Raw genomic sequence first — 18,578 nt, forward strand, 5'->3', positions numbered from 1 at the left:
GTCTTAACACTGAATAACTTCTGCTTTTCTACTGAAATGTTTCTGGCTCCGCCTCCTCTCACATTGAGTCAACAAGCAGAACACGTGATTTCTGGGAAAAGCCTCCCTCCCCTCCTGTTTCCTCCTTTTGTTTGGGTGAGACGTGAAAGTATTTTATCTCCCCTTTTCAAAAGATGTAAGCTGTAATGGCAATCGTTCACTATTAATTTGGAGGGTGGCGGTAGTGCGCTAGTCAGTCCGCATCCGCCGTTAAACCCAAAAAGAAGAAGAAGAAGAAGTATTTTATCTGCGTCAGAACTGAGAGACGGACTGAGAAGAAAACAGAGCAGCTTCTTCTCTCCTCAAGTTTCCTCACACATGGAGAAGAGTCTGTAAGAAGATGTGAAGAGAGTTCAGGTGAGAATCTGTCAGCTCTTTAGAAGCTTTCGGTGTTGTGCCGAGTTATGCATGCCTGCTGAGATCTGTATCTCCTGGTCCCGGGAGCACGTCTGCTCCGCTAAAACGGAAACTATGAGACGCCAAACTGTTTTCTACGGCAAAGCAACACCGGAACGGACCAGGAGACTTTTTAACTTCGCTTTTTCTCTTTATTCACACCATCACAAACCTGACAGCTGCTGGGACAAGGTACCTTTTGTTAGTTTGATTTCCTGTCAAATTGACATAATCAGATTCCAATAAACGGGTCATTTTCTCGTTTTTTCGTTTTTGCCCAAAAATGAAAAAACGAGAATTCAACTCGTTTTCTCGTTTTTCCGTTCTGACAAAACGGATTTTCCACCCATTATTACCTTTTAGACAGGTGGGAGGGGCTGAGGCCGCTCTCGTCAAAGTAAAAGTCTTCTCAACACAGCAGTAAATGTCTGTCTGCTGGAGGAGGCTCCAGCCTCCTGTCAGGACTGTAAATATCTCATAGCAGTAATAATACTACTGCGCACACATGATTACTCTGTGCTTCACTGCTCTTTGGTTCTAATTGTCGGACAAAAAAAAATGAATTTTTTTCGGTTCATGACTTCATGAAAGTAGTTAAAAAAAATGACCAGCAGGGGTCGCCCTGTATTGATCTCCTCATCACTCCGAATTTATAAACTTGATATCTTAATAATCAATAGACATGCTGATATGCTGAAAAATAAAAACATCTCCTGTGGTTATTTCTAATTAATCCAGCCTCACTGGACTGTCGCCTTCATTTGTGATCAGTGGAGTAACACAGTTTATTGTCATATTTCATGTTTTTACCATGTAAATATCATAAAACCAGGACAACAGCTCGCTTCCATACATATTTCAAACAGTACTTCTGACAGGGAAGCATCAAAATACAGTAAATAAATACATGTAAAAAAAAATACCTGAAAATGCACAGCAATAACACGATAAAAAAACTTTAAAAACACACAAGCTGTGTGAAGACACAGCATCTTCAGAGTCACATGCTGAACCACACTAAACAACTCCAGTCATCAAATATACTGTAAACTATAGCTGGCTGTCATTCTCCACCACCTTTGATACATATTATATTTTTTTAGTTCCATGAATACAATCAGGATTTATTTCAATTGACTAAATATATAAAAATAGTTTAATCACTGCTAAAATGACATCTCTGACCACCAATTGGCTGACGGTTGCTCCACTGGAGAACCGGTACCATATTTTCGGCACTGTAAGGCACACTGGATTAATAGGCGCACAGTCAATGAATGGCTTTTATTAAAAAAACAATTCATACATGGGGCGCACCACATTTTAAGGCGCATAGGATGTATAGAATAGTATGAGCGAAATACATAATGGCAGTCTAGGTGGTTACATTCTCGGTTGAAATGTGTGAGTAAAGCGACATTTCAGAGCGAGTTTGACTGAGGATCGCTCCTCTTCACGATGTGCAGCTCAGAGCGGCCACGACTGGTCGAACTCGCCTGGTCACCGGGGTTCAGCCAGCTGCCATCTCCTGAGTGAAGTGCTCCACCTTAAGCGGTGAACGTTGAGGATGTGGTTCAGCCTGGTCTGTCTTAATGGAACCAATTTGTGGACTTAAAGGGGAACAGAAATGTGCAAAGTCTTCCTGATCTATGATAAGATTTAGCAAAACAAGAAATATCATGCAGAAAATTCTCATGGGAATTTTACAGGGGGCCTGATGGCCTTATCCACCTCGGGTGGTTTGTGGCACAGGTGATACTTGTCACGTTGCAAGCCCATTATTCACTGGAAGGTTAATTTGTGCTGGAGTGAGTGTGTGGAGGTGAGGAGGGCAGAAGAGCTGCTGTGGACAGAACGAAAAGAGCGAATGACTGGAAGTGAGCAGTGAAGCTGATGGAGAACTCCAATGGAACAATGGTACAGTGGACGAAACTGGTTTAGAAGGACGCCATGGGAGTGTGCACATTTTTCAAAGAAGCTTTTATTCAGATTTCTGCCTCCAACATTTCGAGGTTTAAAACACTGTCTCAAATATTTTTTTTCCACTTTAATTTTATTTTACAGCATTTAAATGTCTCAGGATAATTATTTGTTGACTCGTTTGTGTTGTGTTGTTGTACCTTCCCTGCAAACATTTGTTTACAGGTTAACAGTGTTGTTCTTGACACCATACAGTACAATATTACTACTGTAGTATTATTACAGTACAGTATTATAATTGTCTGTTTGATTTATTAGTCTGTAACTTACTTATTACTCCTGTCATGCTGCTCCAGATTGAGCTTCGAGCGGTGTAGCATTTTGTTCTTTCTTTTCGTGCAGCTTGTACCAGCAGCAGTCTGTGGCCCGCAGACATATTCACATTTTCCTCCCCACCGCATGGTGTTCATCAGGAACATCATTCAGCTGTAGTTTGAAGCTCAGACAGAGAAGAAACACAGGACGTCAACCTCTATGTAATATCCGTGTGTGTGTGTGTGTGTGTGTGTAGGTGTGTCGGTGTAGGTGTGTGTTCTGCCATGGATCAGTGTGAGGACAGAGAGGAGGGAGTCCCTCCCTCTCAAAGGGCTCGCTATGGGGAACATGAGAACCAGACCGAAGCTCAGAGGTGAGACTCCATCTTTAACTGTCCTCCACTCTTCTTCACATCATTTTACAGAGAGAGAGAGACGGAGAGAGAGAGAGATGCCTTTATGTCTTTGTTTCAGTTCACAATCTGAAGTTGAACCCAGCTGTGTGTCCCTGAAGAGTGGCTGGTCCAAGGACGATGTAATAAATTTCAGACAACAGTGAGTTTCATTTTCTGTTGTCTTCTGCTTTCCATGTAATTACAAAGAACATTTTTCATAGTCATGTAATTGAAGCCATAATCCTGCTAAAGCTTCTAACGGTTCAGTAGTTCTCACTCGGGGTGTAATGATACACAAAAATCTCGGTTCGATACGTACCTCGGTTCTGAGGTCACGGTTCTGTTCGATACAGTACAGGAACAAAATGCAAAACCTAAATTTTCTTGTTGTTCATTTCGTTTTTTATTATTTGTAAACAACAAATTACTGAAACAACTCACTGTTTTAAACAGGAAAATGAAATAAATGCAAAGTGCTGCTTGGTAATAAGTTAAAAAAAATTCTCCTCGCACCATGCTACATTTGGGCTCACGCCGTGCAAGTTCCATGCAGGCGCACTGATCCTCGAGAAGCTTTTCCGGCTCCTTTATTACAGATCATTTATAGGAAATAAGGCACATACATTGTCGGTACATTATCATTTAGTACCAGAGTTTATTTAGCCTTTTTTTTCTGTTCCTGAATCACGGGGGGCGGAGCATCAAACAAAAAAAAAACGTCCGGCCCGTGAACTCACCTGTGCACAGCCCTGGACCGAACCAAACGTCACGTACCGGAACAGTTCAATACAAATACATGTGTAGCCCTCTTCCTCAAGTCAAGATCCAGTCACAGTGTCACAATACCTCTGACAGAGCAGTTCTCAAATAAGGCACAGAGAATGACTTGATCAGGAGTCTACTACTACTGGATGAATACCAATGATGACAAACAGGAGATTTACACTCTGTCGAGGATGCAGACAGGCCCAGTAGCTCAAAGGTTCTTTTAAAAGACAGATAGTAGTGAGAGTAAAGTTACTCTCACTACTCTCACTTGTTACTGCAACAAGTTCCAACGCTGGATCAGAGAAGCCATCGAGATCCGCAAGCGAGGTCCAAGGAGCATGGACCGTGACGAGGGGGCGTACACCTTGTCATGCACGTGGGGCGCAGTCCTGGAGAAGGCCTCAGACAGTAGGGGGCGTAGTTTCCCCCTACTGTCTGGAAAACATCAGAAGAAGAGCCAGCAGCCTGTTTGACACGTCACTTCCCATCACGTGACGTGCCTCCTGAGGAAGGTCACCGGATGTGACCAAAACTAGTAGAAGTAACTTTACTCTGACTACTATCTGTCTTTGAAAAGAACCTTTTAGCTACTAAGTCGAATCAAAGACAGTATGAACCTTTACCCAAGGGCAGACAGGCCCAGTTAGCCGATTATGGAGCTAAACTGTAAATGTGTGTAAAACTGTCCTAAACGAAAACACACATTAACCCCTCACTCCGATACACATTACATATGGGGTCACACAATTTAACAGTCATAAAATCACATTTATTAGATGAACTTATGCACACAATGTTTAACTCTTTTCATCAAACCAATGTCTTCTAAATGAGATACCCGGGATTTTATAGTTTAGTTTGTTGGTACCAGCTGTTAGCGCGCATGTTGGAGCTCAAAGAAAAAAAAAACAAATGAAAATGTACCTCTAAAAATCCAAATGATATCCTACCTTTGGCGGAATCCTCTCCACCGGTCCTCCACTATACAGCTCTGGTAGAATCCACACACACTCGAGACCACCGAGATGACGTCCAGGTCCAGCCTCCGCAACCTGTGTCCTCCCTCACCTCCGTCCTCCTGTTGGTGGCCGCTCCTCTTCTCCAGCCACGTTAATTCTTTTGGCTAGCTCCTTCTTTGAGTTGGAGCGACTCGTAAAAAAAGTCCACCGCACCGGCTCAACATGCACCAAACTGAGCGTTGTAATGCGTGGTGGTGTCGGCGGAGAAACAGGTGACAGGTACTACATTATGTGCATAATTCTTAACAGGTTTTCTGAGGCTTTTGTATTATTTGTATCGATATCGGAATTATATCATATCGACCGAAATGAAGACTTATATCGTGATAAAGTTTTTGGGCATATCGTCCAGCCCTACAGTCCATGGACACATGGCTGCATCCATGACACAAGTGTAGTACAGAACAGATAAAAAGAAGGGTGGAAACAGAACATGACAAATTAAGGAGGCGCCACCGTGTGGTGATGTAACGTAATAACATTAACTGTTACAGCGTGCTGACAAACAACCGGTCCAAAATCGTCCATTTGAGCTCCAGTCCACTCAAACTCAGTCTTTTTCTCCCAGTGAGGTGCTGAACCAAAATGTTTTTCTCTCCACGTGTCTCCCTTCCCCGTCTCCTCCTTCCGTGTCCGACCCGTCCCCCAGGCTCAACCACACGTGACACATTCAAACACAATCGGAAACCCGAGCTTCCAGGATCATTTTCCGTAACTTACAATAACAGAGTTAAATGAACTACAAATCTAAATAATTGCATTCATAACTGTTTTAGAATGCACATACAACCCCTCTGTGAAAAAAAAATCTAATTAAATATAGAATGACGTGTTTAACCAGGGTACGACACCTGTATTGTCACACCCCGAGTTCTCACTCAGAGAATCATCAGTCTGAAACTCTCAATTCTTCTCTTCATCCTCCAATCTTCCTCCCATTTTTCCACTCAGTCTGTTCCTGATGTTGTTTGTTTTCAGCTCTGAGTCTGAGTTTCCATCCAGCTGTTTGTCCCTGAAGAGTGGCTTCTCAAAGGACATATTTTTTGACTTCAGAGGACAGTGAGTTTTATTTTCTATTGTCTTCTGCATTCCATGTAATTAGGAAGAACATTTTTCAAAGTCATGTGATTGAAGTCATAATCCTGCTAAAGTTTCTAACTGTTCAATAGTTCTCACTCAGAGAATCATCGGAGTCTGAAACTCTCAATTCTTCCAATTCATCCTCCAATCTTCCTCCCATTTTTCCACTCAGTCTGTTTCTGATGTTGTGTTTGTTTTCAGCTCTGACTCTGAGTTTCCATCCCTGAAGAGTAAACGGTCGATCAGTGAACCCCTTTTATCTAAACCTGGAGCAGGAAGTGCTGATGAGGGGTGAGAATCAGTGTTTGTGTCAGGATTCATCATCATAACAGCAGCTTGAACAAAGTCAACATGTTTCTGCAGCGTCAGCCAGCAGAGCTCCCAGGGTCTCCGTGGAGGCTCCGCCCCTCAGCATCAAACACATCTGGACTCCATCTTTATGGTGAGAACAAGTCTCCATTCAACACTTTACTGTCACATCAGTGAGACAGAAGAAGTTGTTGTGACTTCCAGCTGAAACATGAAGCAGACTCTCAGCTTCTTAGATCCATTCAGGTCCAAAGTGAAACCGTCCAACCTTCATCCAGCTTCCAGCCTTCACTGATGCTGAAGCTGTTTCTGCTGGAGATCCACATGAAGTCTGACTCTGCTTCACATGTTGTCCATCCTGGATTTACACTCACATCTCCATCTGTCTAACTCCAGATGTTTCTCTGTTCCAGCTGCTGGAGGACAACATGGTGACTTTCATGAAGGAGGAGCTGAAGAAGATGAAGAAGCTCCTGAGTCCAGATTACCCAGCATGCTCAGAGAGTGAGAGAGAGGATGAGGATGAAGAGCAGAGGAGCAGCAGAGAGTCATTAGTGAGGATCACACTGGACTTCCTGAGGAGGATGAAGCAGGAGGAGCTGGCTGAGCGTCTGTGGAGCAGTAAGAGGATTTGATCTCATTTCACAGGATGGAGATGAAACAGAGAAATGTTTTCAGGTAGAAGAGTGACTGCAAACACGAGTTTCAGACAGTAATGAACAAACGTTTATTGCTTACAGGAGATGAGCAGATTCAAATTCCAATAATTAAACGATAGAAAAGAGCTCCAGGCACACATCTAACAAAACAAAAGGGATGAAAATCACAATTCCTAATCTGAACTCCTTCATTGTAAAACAGGAGAAAACAGGTGGCAGCGCCAAATCAAAAACCCCTTCACTGTAATCTGGTGCTCGACAACTGCAGTGTTCTATTTACAGCAGGCATGTCCAAGGTCCGGCCATTCACTCCCAGCGGTCAGATTTCATACAGCGAGCAGCTTCAGTCTTAGCATCTGTTATTTATGATATGATAGCACTGTCAGAATACATAAATCATGTGAAAACTCAATGAAAATATTCCTGAGGAATTGAGCATCAAGATCTGCAGTGTGAGTCTTAGAGTCATGGCTTTGGCCTCCAGCTCCTGTGTACTCACTTCCACTTCCCTGAGTCTCAGCTCCTCTGCAGCCATGTTGGTCTTGGTGATGGGGGGTTCTGAGAAGGGGCTGTGCTGGAAATTCCCAATGAGTGCTTGCTGAGCTGACTTGTTATAACCAACCGTAGTTTTCATACATCTGAGATGTGTGAGGGACTGCGAATGCTTTGGATAGAAATTACTGTGAGCGGTACGTTGTTCCCCTTTGTAGATGATCTGAGCTTAGCAGCTGCAGGAACTCATGGGAATCTTCCTGTTCTCCAGCCGCAGGCCAGGTCTCCAGAGCTGGATGGATCTCATGGAGCAGAAACATCTCCACCAACACCTTACTGAGAAAAAAGTGGCCCAAAACCCATCTATAAGGTGTTATCTCTGCTACATCCAGAAGTTATCCTCAGAAGATACAGAATGGAAGTTTTTTTGTTTTGTCGTGCATACAGCACTTCGTGCACACACACACATTCGCTTGCATGAAAGTGTTTTGGGTTTTTTTTTCCCTGCACCTCGCGGTCGACGTGGGGACACTCGTTGATCATGATCAACTGGTTGGGCACCCATAATTTCGTCAATTACACGTCTTTTCTTTGACAGGAATACTGACAAGATATAGGTGTGACGTCCCAATGAAACGTCCATACAACGTCCAAGAAAGACGTATAAAAATATCATTCTGGCTCCTCTGAGGACGTGTTCTGGATGTGCAGTGAAAACACTTCAGAGACGTGCTTTGGCCCATTTTTTCCTCAGTGGGACACTTTCTTCACATTTGATGTGAAATACACTCAAATTCACTGATATTTGTTTATATTTTCAGAAACTTCTGCTGGAGTCTGCCAGCAGAAGCTGAAGTGTGGCCTGAAGAAGAAGTTCCAGTCTGTGTTTGAGGGAGTCTCTAAAGCAGGAGACTCCACCTCCCTGAACCAGATCTACACAGAGCTCCACATTACAGAGGGAGGGACTGCAGAGGTCAATGAGGAACATGAGGTCAGACAGATTGAAACAGCATCCAGGACAGCAGACAGAGCAGAAACAAGCATCAGACCAGGAGACATCTTTAAAGCCCCACCTGGAAGATCTCAACCAATCAGAACAGTGCTAACAAAGGGAGTGGCTGGCATTGGGAAAACAGTCCTGACTCAGAAGTTCACTCTGGACTGGGCTGAAGACAAAGACAACCAGGACATCCACTTCACATTTCCATTCACCTTCAGAGAGCTGAATGTGCTGAAGGAGAAGAAGTTCAGCTTGGTGGGACTTGTTCATCACTTCTTCACTGAAACCAAAGAAGCAGGAATCTGCAGCTTTGAAGACTTCCAGGTGGTCTTCATCTTGGACGGTCTGGATGAGTGTCGACTCCCTCTGGACTTCCAGCACCCTGAGTTCCTGACTGATGTTACAGAGTCCACCTCAGTGGATGTTCTGCTGACAAACCTCATCAGGGGGAAACTGCTTCCCTCTGCTCGCCTCTGGATCACCACACGACCTGCAGCAGCCAATCAGATCCCTGCTGACTGTGTGGACAGGGTGACAGAGGTCCGAGGGTTCACTGACCCCCAGAAGGAGGAGTACTTCAGGAGGAGGTTCAGAGACGAGGAGCAGGCCAGCAGCATCATCTCCCACATCAAGACCTCCCGAAGCCTCCACATCATGTGCCACATCCCGGTCTTCTGCTGGATCACTGCTACAGTTCTGGAGAAGGTGTTGAAGAGCAGAGAGGGAGGAGAGCTGCCCAAGACCCTGACTCAGATGTACATCCACCACCTGGTGGTCCAGGCCAAAGTCAAGAAAGTCAAGTATGATGGAGGAGCTGCCACAGATCCACACTGGAGTCCAGAGAGCAGGGAGATGATGGAGTCTCTGGGAAAACTGGCTTTTGAGGAGCTGCAGAAAAGAAACCTGATCTTCTATGAACCCGACCTGACAGAGTGTGGCATCGATCTCAGAGCAGCCTCAGTGTACTCAGGAATGTTGACACAGATCTTTAGAGAGGAGAGCGGCCTGTACCAGGACAAGGTGTTCTGCTTCATCCATCTGAGCCTTCAGGAGTTTCTGGCTGCTCTTCATGTCCATCAGACCTTCATCCAGTCTGGAATCAACCTGCTGGAAGAACAACAGCAAACCTCCAAGTGGTCAAATATTTGGAAACCTAATCTCCACCATCTCCATCAGAGAGCTGTGGACGAGGCCTTGAAGAGTCCAAATGGACACCTGGACTTGTTCCTCCGCTTCCTCCTGGGTCTTTCACTGCCGGCCAATCAGAGTCTCCTTCAAGGTCTGCTGACACAGACAGGAAGTAGCTCACAGACCAATCAGGAAACAGTGAAGTACATCAAGAAGAAGCTGAGTGAGAGGCTGTCTGCAGAGAGAATCATCAATCTGTTCCACTGTCTGAATGAACTGAATGATGGTTCTCTGGTGGAGGAGATCCAACAGTCCCTGAGATCAGAAAGTCTCTCCACAGATGAACTGTCTCCTGCTCAGTGGTCAGCTATGGTCTTCATCTTACTGTCATCAGAAGAAGATCTGAAGGAGTTTGACCTGAAGAAATACTCTGCTTCAGAGGAGGCTCTTCTGAAGCTGCTGCCAGTGGTCAAAGCCTCCAACAAAGCTCTGTACGTGGTCTAAGAACAAATATGTAGAACTGAGTCCATGAGAAACATTGATCTGGTTTTCATTGTTGGTTCTTCTTCAGGTTGAGCAGCTGTGGTCTGTCAGAGAGAAGCTGTGGAGCTCTGTCCTCAGTTCTCAGCTCTCAGTCCTCCAGTCTGACACATCTGGACCTGAATAACAACGACCTGCAGGATTCAGGAGTGAAGCTACTGTCTTCTGGACTGGAGAGTCCTCACTGTAAACTGGAAGCTCTCAGGTCAGGATCCAGCTGCTGCTTGATCAGGTTGATGTTGGTGCAGATCATGTGGAGGATCTTCCTTCTTCCTTGTTGACTTGACGCCATGTTTGTGCCTCCAGTCTGTCAGGGTGTCTGGTCTCAGAGGAAGGCTGTGCTTCTCTGGTCTCAGCTGTGAGCTCCAAGTCCTCCCATCTGAGAGAGCTGGACCTGAGCTACAACCATCCAGGAGACTCAGGAGTGGAGAAGCTGTTTGCTGCAGTGGAGGATCCACAGTGCAGTCTGGAGACTCTCAGGTATGGACACACAACAGGAGCTCATCATGGAGACTGAGATTTTCTTCAAAATGTCTACACTTATTGTAAACAGTGATTTTTGTGAGACAATTACCAAGAAAACTTGAACCATGAGCAGAGAAATCAGAGTCTGAAGCCTCTGTGATGTGGTTCAGACATCATCAAGTCTGAATCATTTGATCAAACTCCTGCTTTTCTCTTCACTCTTAAAATCCTGATGGGAATTCATCCACTTTACAATCAAATGTTATCTTCAGGTTTTTCTGTGTGTTTTGGTTGAATTGAGACTTTTCTATCTGTGTGGAGCTCGTTGATGAAGAGAAACAAAACTTCTCTTCTTCTCTACCAAACTGAGTATTTCAGTGAAAACCCAAGAAGTGTGAAGGATCCTTTGAAAGCTCCTTTTCCAGCTGTCTTTAGGAGGAGAGGAGCAGAAACATGCCAACAGGTTTCCTTCTTCATCACACTGATCCAAAGCAGCAGAAACACTTTCAGGCTCCAAACGTCTCCACAAAGACTTTGAACCAAGTTTGAAACTTTGAAATGAGTCACTGTGATTTGGAACATCAGAGGAGGCTTCATTCATCACTTCATCTTCTTCATCCATCCATCCAGGCCTGACTGGTGTCCTGAGTGAAACAGTCCCAGAGTGTGGACTCAGAGCTCTTTCAGCCTGTTTCTGAGGAGCTCTGCTTCATGTTGAACAGCAGTTAGGACTCCTGTTGGAGAGAAAACCCTTCTGACTGTCTTTCTTCCTGCAGGGTGGACCATGGTGGAGAGCAGAGGTTAAAACCTGGTCCCAGGAGGTGTAAGTTTGACTAAACAGCAAAGTGTCAGGAAGTCCAGAGAGAAGAAATCCATCACACGTGTTAGAGGATGACTTTTCTCTCTTTCTCTCCATCAGATTTCTCTCAACTTGAACTGGACACAAACTCAATGAGCAGAAACCTCAAACTGTCCAACAACAACAGGAAGGTGACACGTGTGAAGGAAGAGCAGCCGTATCCTGATCATCCAGACAGATTTGATGACTCGACTTATCAGCTGTTGTGTAGAAATGATCTGAGTGGTCGATGTTACTGGGAGGTCGAGTGGAGCGGAAAAGTTCATGTATCAGTGAGTTACAGAGGAATCAGGAGGAGAGGAAACGGTGTTGAGCGTATGTTTGGATGGAATGATCAGTCCTGGAGTCTGTACTGCTCTGATCAAGGTTGCTATGTCAGGCACAATGACAGAAAAACGTCCATCTCCTCCTCCTTCTTCTCCTCCTCCTCCTCCTCCTCCTCTGGCAGAGTAGCAGTGTATGTGGACTGTCCTGCTGGCTCTCTGTCCTTCTTCAGAGTCTCGTCTGACTCTCTGATCCACCTCTACACCTTCAACACCACATTCTCTCAACCTCTCTATGCTGGTTTTCGACTCTGGTCCCCTGGTTCTTCAGTGAGTCTGTGTCCTCTGTAGGAAGGACGGTCTCTGTCTCTGACAGCAGTCCTGTCAGCACCAATCAGAGACACAGAGAATAGAATAGAATAGAATGTGTTTGTTATCAGCATACAAGTACCATTTAAAAGACAACACTTGGTGCAAATAGGAAGAGAAATAAAGAATAGCAATAAATATTGCAAATATATACACAGGAGCAGTAAAATACAAGGGGTATAGGAATATACAATGTACAATGTAAAGATGTACAGATGTACGGCAGGGAGCCCGGTAGCAGCAACAGAACAAAAATATATATGCATGTATAAATATATGTACATCTTGAGAAGTGAGTGTATTTACATTACAGTGGACAGTTTAACAGAGTACTGTGTTCTGTACTCTGATTACACTGGGGTAGAAGGACCTGGTGAATCTGGAGGTGCGGGCCTTGATGGACCTGTACCTCTTCCCTGAGGGCAGCAGTGAGAACAGAACATCAGTGGAGTTCAGCAGGGCTCACAGACGGAGCCTCCAACACTTTGTAAATATGTTGTCAGTTTAAGTTTCAGGACGTTTTCTAGCCTCCTCAAGTCTTTGTCAGGAAAAAGGGTGACGATGAGGAAAGGACTCTTCTGATCACACTTTGACATTTTTGTTTTTCTGTTTTTTCATGTTTATTTTAGGTCATTTGCAAGTAACTCACCTCAGTGATGGTTGTGACAGAGGAGATGGTATCAGGTTTCATGAGAAAGTCTTTTCTCCCTGACAGCCAGTGAGACTGTCTTCACCCCGGACATGGTGGTGGACCTGTTGGCATCCTTATCCACAGTGGACTTCATGAGGGAGGCGTTGGTAACGAGTCCAACGAGTCTGATGCTAAAAGAGGCAGTTATATGACGTGTCACCCTTCCTGTCCAGGTTCTGACCGATCAGGTTTCTGGGAGTGACGGAGTGGAACTATTCACAAAGTCGGCTTTCGGATCCATGGATCAAACCAGAAAGCAGTGTTAGCTAAAGTGGCATCCGAGGCTGCAGTGATAGTGGTGTGGAAAGAAGCAGTATCAGCTTCATCTGAACATGGAACCTTTTACATGTCCATGTTGATTAAAGCTCTTCAGTGTTTTCAACTCCTGAGCACTTTATTTTCTAATCTATTGTTTATTAATAATTTTTACTTTTTTAATCCTGGAATGTATTTTAAGTGTGAATGTGAGCACAGACTGCCCTTTAAATTTCCCTTTGGGATCAATAAAGTACTCTCTATCTATCTATCTATCTATCTATCTATCTATCTATCTATCTATCTGTCTTTACATTTGATTTGGCAACCATGTCGCTCCAACAGAAGATGGAGGCCAACAGCTCCTGAATCATTTCATTTCTTTGAAAACAATTTGTTGTAGAATTTTTGGTGAATCAGAGCCAAAGATGACGAGTCAAGGTGTTGACACTGCACAAGGAGGATTTATGAATGAATGAATGAATTTATTTTTCGAACATATATAAAGTGAAGAAAGAAAAAAAAGTTAAAAAAGAAAGTTAAAGGTGTAATCCAACATTTTGATTTCCGGGTGGATCACCTAAATAATTGGTGGGTCTGTTTGTCAATCTTTCTGACGAGCTGCTTTCGTAAGGCGGTTCCACGTGCTTGCGCCCAATCAGCTTCTCCCTTTTGCGCATTCAGAGTGTTTATGTAGCCGGTGAGCTTCTGAGCTCGTACTTACCGATGGCGAGTCTGACATAATGAAACTGTAGCTGTTTCGGAAAAAAAAGCTTTATTTATGAGCGAGGCGGATCGCAGAAACTGTACAGAGCCGTGCACGCCGGAGAAGAGGAGATCGCGCTCGTACACTTCCGCGTTTTCTGGGAGAAGCAGGAGAGCCGGGCGGATGGTCTGGCGCATGCGCGTTGTTCAAAAAGTGAGTAACAGACTTGGGGCTTCGTCTTTTCGAGAAAATGTTGGATTATACCTTTAATGCAAATCAAAGAAAAAGAAAAAAAAACAACATAACAAAGTCGAAAAAAGGAGTAGGAAGAAGTAAAAGCTTTTTAGAGATTCCTACCCCTTTTTAACTAACTAGTTTTAAATCATACGTCATAGGACATCATATAATATAATATATGTATGCATATACCATGCAGGTATCCCTATAAATACATAATATATACCCACACATACCATATAGTTATCCCCATAAATATATACTATATAACAGAATAATTATAACATAACTACAGTATAACATCAATATATCAATTTCCACTATATGTATAATACTCAACACCATTTGCTATCATCATCCACAGTTCCAGACTTCTTCCTCCATATACTTATTAAGAAATATTTTTTTGTACCTTTTTTTTAAATAGATTTATGTTGCGACTTTGTTTTATTTCGGTCTCCAGACTGTTCCACAGAACCACCCCACAGCTTGACATGCACATACTTTTCAATATTGTTCAAACTTTTGGTTTTTCTTCGAGACCTATAGTGTGTTTTTCTTTTTACAGGCATTTTGCAGCCCCTTTGTGACCCACGGACTATTTGTTTTTGTATAATACTGTATTTCTTAGTAGGACAATATTTATCATATAATGTATTGAATATACTTAGAAATTTGTCATATGCTTTATCAATATCTTTCTCTTTATAAACCACATTCCAGTCCTGTATCATTAAGTCATTTTTTAATGCCATCATGGCATCTTTTGTTTTCACCCTTATATATTTAGAATTTTTGGTATTCTTCTTCCTACTATAGTTACAGATACATTAAAAATAGGCAGATGGTCACTGATGTCAGTTAATAATAGTCCGCTCTCAGTATTATTTTCCATGATGTTGGTGAATATATTATCAATTAAAGTGGCACAGTGTGATCCTGCTAGGTCTGGTGATAGTTGGATACAAGCCCATACTAAACATTGAGTTTATAAAGTCATCCGTCATTTTATGTTTCTTTGGATTTAAGAGGTCGATGTTAAAATCACCACAAATGTACAAGACCGTCTGTGTTGATTTTATGAACATATTTTCCATCCACTCTTTGAAGACTTCGATGCTTGATCCAGGAGATCTATATATACAGCTCATCATTACATTTTTCATTTTTTCACGACATATTTCTACTGTAATGCTCTCAAGTAAATCATCAACAACTACAGTCATTTTTTCTACGATTTTATATTGCAAACTACTGTCAACATATATTGCCACCCCCCCTCTACTTTTGTTCTTTCTATTGATATAATTAAATTCATACCCATTTAGCTCAAATTCTGCTCCCTTCTCGTTGTTGATCCAGGTTTCTGATATGGCTATTATGTTGAATGGAGTATTGAACTGACTTAGATATTCCTTAATTTTTTGAAAGTTTGCATAAATACTTCTGGCGTTAAAGTGAATAATTGATATCTTGTTCTCTTGTTTGATCATTGTGTTGTATTGATTTCCAGTGTAGTAACGGCAGCTGATAGTGACATTGTTGAAAAGATTATTTTCTGGATCAGTGTTATTTTCTACATCTTGTGTTTTATGCTCAGTATAATGGAAAGGGTCCAGTTCTTTGGTCATGATGATCTGGTGTTTAGTCCCTGAGTTTGATCATTCCTTGCCTTGTTTAGCTCCATCATAGTTCAATATCTCGGATAACCAAAACCTTGGCCTCTTCTGGAGATCCCTTCAGCTTGATGAAGATTTTGCAGTTTTGTGTCCCTTGCTTCCTCAGGAGTTTCGCCTTTTTTGCAATGTCCACATTTTTCTTCATTAAATGCTCATTCAGGAAAATATCTGTGCCTTTAAGTTTCTTGCCTTGCTTTAACAGCTGCATCTTGTGCTTTCTGTTACTAAACCTTATTATTACGGCCGGTTTGTTGTTTCTCTTGGGGAGAGGGTGACATGCTTCAATGTCTGTTCGTTTTACCTCTATCCCCTTGGACTGCAGGAACTCCGTCACCTGTTGCTCCACAGAGACAGCATCCTCCTCGCTCTGCTCCTCTCCGTCTCCTCCCGTCACGGCGCGAGCGTATGACCGGGGTTTAATCTGAAGTCCAGTCACAATGATGTTATTAACCCGAGTGTATTGCTCCAGATCCTCCACTCGGAAAATATATGTTAGTGCAAGAGAGGAGTCTTTTTTTATGAACCAGTGTTGACAATAACCTGATAATGTTCCTCTATATTTTCCTTAAATATTTTTTTAATTTCTGTGTTTTATTTCAATCAAATTAATTGAGTGTTCTCTTAACTGTTGTATATTGACCAAGATTTACTTGGAAGTGAAACATTGTATTGACTTCTTGAAATACAGTCAAAATCCCTAACCCTAACCCTAACCCTTTTGGTCTTTTGCATAATTGAATTTTGCATCGACTGCTTATTTTTTAGATTCCATGACTGCAATCAATAAAAGTCAATTAAAAGGTCCATTAAATCAGATTTAATGGACCTAAAGTGTGGAATATGCATCTGTACTTATTAGAAGCGTCTTTGTCCATGTTCAACTTCAAAAGAAACTTAAAGAACAATTTAATTCTACAATATCTGACCTAATCCAAACACAACAGCATATACATGATATATAAGGATTGCTTTAGATTGTTTTGTTTATTCTTTCTTTATTTTGTAGGACCCCTGTTTGTTTGTTTATTCCTTTTCTTTTTCTCTTCTCATTTTTTTTATTTTTCTAATTTTTTTGTGGTGGACTTTATGACATCTTTCCATCTAAAACTTTTACATGGTCATTTCTTTTTTTCACTTTGAGTTTGTGCGGTAGTGGCATTTGTACAAGCCTTTCGACTTTTTTCACTCCCTTGCACATCGTCAGATTGTTTTGACTATACGCAAAATAAATGAAAGTGCATCATATACTATCTCATGCATTTACTGTGTGGTTGTCTGATCGTCTTCCTCAAAGATGTGGTGAAAAGTAAGCCTCTTCAGTGTCTGTGAGGTAAACCTGGTTAAACTGTGTCACAGACGCCCCGGGGTTCCCATCCCCCCCATTCAGAAAGTCCCACAAAGACCAGGTTTTCCTGCAGGTTCCAGGTCTGGAAATCCAGCGCTGACTCCTTCACCCTCTTGGTTCAGGGACCTCACGGACCCCCACAGCGTCTCATTCCCTTACGTGAGCATACTTTCCCAGTACAAGTGGACAAACATCGCTAATGAGAGCACGATCGAGCCTGGTAACGGCAGCGCAGTGACCTCTGACCGGCGTTCACCGCTCTCAGCAGCAAACAGGACGTCCCGGGTGATGGTGGGTCCCAGGTGCACATGAATGTCGGAATCTCTAAGCTCCAAGTCAGAATTCCTATCCTCCATGGAGTCGGATCTACACCGCATAAAGTTGGATGAATCTCACAAATCCGACATAGAATCCACGCCGTCTGCTACTTACAGAAATAGTAGATGTTTTGTTGTATGTCCGTAAGGCTGTGAAGCGCTGGGGGCATTGAACTTTAAGGTTACACTGATCAGTGCTCCAAGTTATGACTTCCAATTGAACGTACCATAAGGTAAACTCACTCCTCAGGGAGGACCCGTTAGCTGCCCCTGCCGAGCCTGATTCCCCTCACCTCCTCTCAGGTAATTAAACCATCTAACTCTGTAATTTTCTAGTTCAACTGAAAAAACAAGACTCTTCAACCACGCAGATCAAAATTTGTTAGAGAATATGTAAATTGGGGTTTAATAGCGATGGAATTTAAGTATGTTCTTGAAGCGTTTCGAATCAAATGGCTGTTCTTCACTGGCTCTTGGAGGAAGCGGACGCTTTTCCTATCGCTCCTGCTTGTTTCTCTCCCTCCCTACTGTCTCCGCTGCAGCACTCTGTCTCATCTGTTGAACTGGAGCAACCACCTGTCTTGATTTTCTTCAAAGAATCAAAACATATCAACCATGGAACTGATCAGCTGGTCTCTCAACGCAATTGATACGATTCTCTCACAAAGAAGTGCAGGAGCGGGGGAGCCTGTCTGCCCTGACGGAACTCGGCATGCTGGGTATTTGATGGAGTCCCGCGGAAGCTGGAGAGCCATCATCTGTCTGGCAAATCTGAGCATCGAGGATGCAGAAGATGTCTACATTTTCAGATTTATGATGATCGGTCTGCTGCTGATTGTCCTGGTCAGTGGTCTGATCTTCTGGAGGATTAAGAAGACCGCCACCTCAAAAGACGTCCAAGGGTGGACGGTCCTTTCAAATCAACGGGCAAAAGCTGAGGCTGACTGAGTTTGCGAACTCTTTCGAAGGATGGACAATTTTGCTGGGATTATGGACAATCTGAGGCGCAAGATGGATTCGACCTCGGGAGGGTACAACTCAGCTTTGGTCTGAAACGGTTGAGAACCAGCGAAAACGGGAAGGTCACAACGGCTCCTTCCGACCACTGATCCGTTAGTCTGATAGCAACTTGTCTTGTGTTTTTTGCTATGTTTGTGTGCAGATTGGCTTTTTTTGGTCTCTCACTTCTAATCACGACTCCCTTCGGAATCGTGATCTGAATTGATGTATCTTTGTACCCCCAGCGGCCCCCACAGCCGCGACAACATACTGAGTATTTTGTGGTAGAACAAAGCAAAAAGTATCCTTAAGTACAAGAATAAGTTGTATTGTT

At 43.1% G+C, this 18,578-nt stretch overlaps 2 protein-coding genes across 2 annotated transcripts in view; both read left to right on the forward strand.

Annotated features, from left to right (window-relative positions):
- Nucleotides 1-18,578, forward strand: part of LOC115401620 (NACHT, LRR and PYD domains-containing protein 3-like) — a 257,799-nt gene that overhangs the window by 132,398 nt on the left and 106,823 nt on the right. Inside the window, exon 6 of the mRNA XM_030109905.1 lies at nt 5,830-5,910. Within this exon, the coding sequence (XP_029965765.1) occupies nt 5,830-5,910 (81 nt within the window). The remainder of the gene's footprint in view (nt 1-5,829; nt 5,911-18,578) is intronic.
- LOC115401622 (NLR family CARD domain-containing protein 3-like) overlaps nt 6,808-18,578 on the forward strand; it is a 32,406-nt gene continuing 20,635 nt past the window's right edge. The window contains exons 1-4 of the mRNA XM_030109907.1: nt 6,808-6,861; nt 8,213-10,010; nt 10,091-10,264; nt 10,366-10,539. Of these exons, the coding sequence (XP_029965767.1) occupies nt 6,825-6,861; nt 8,213-10,010; nt 10,091-10,264; nt 10,366-10,539 (2,183 nt within the window). The 5' untranslated portion in view covers nt 6,808-6,824. The remainder of the gene's footprint in view (nt 6,862-8,212; nt 10,011-10,090; nt 10,265-10,365; nt 10,540-18,578) is intronic.

This window comes from Salarias fasciatus, chromosome 15 (genome assembly GCF_902148845.1).
Source record: "Salarias fasciatus chromosome 15, fSalaFa1.1, whole genome shotgun sequence".
Classification (NCBI taxonomy): Eukaryota; Metazoa; Chordata; class Actinopteri; order Blenniiformes; family Blenniidae; genus Salarias; species Salarias fasciatus.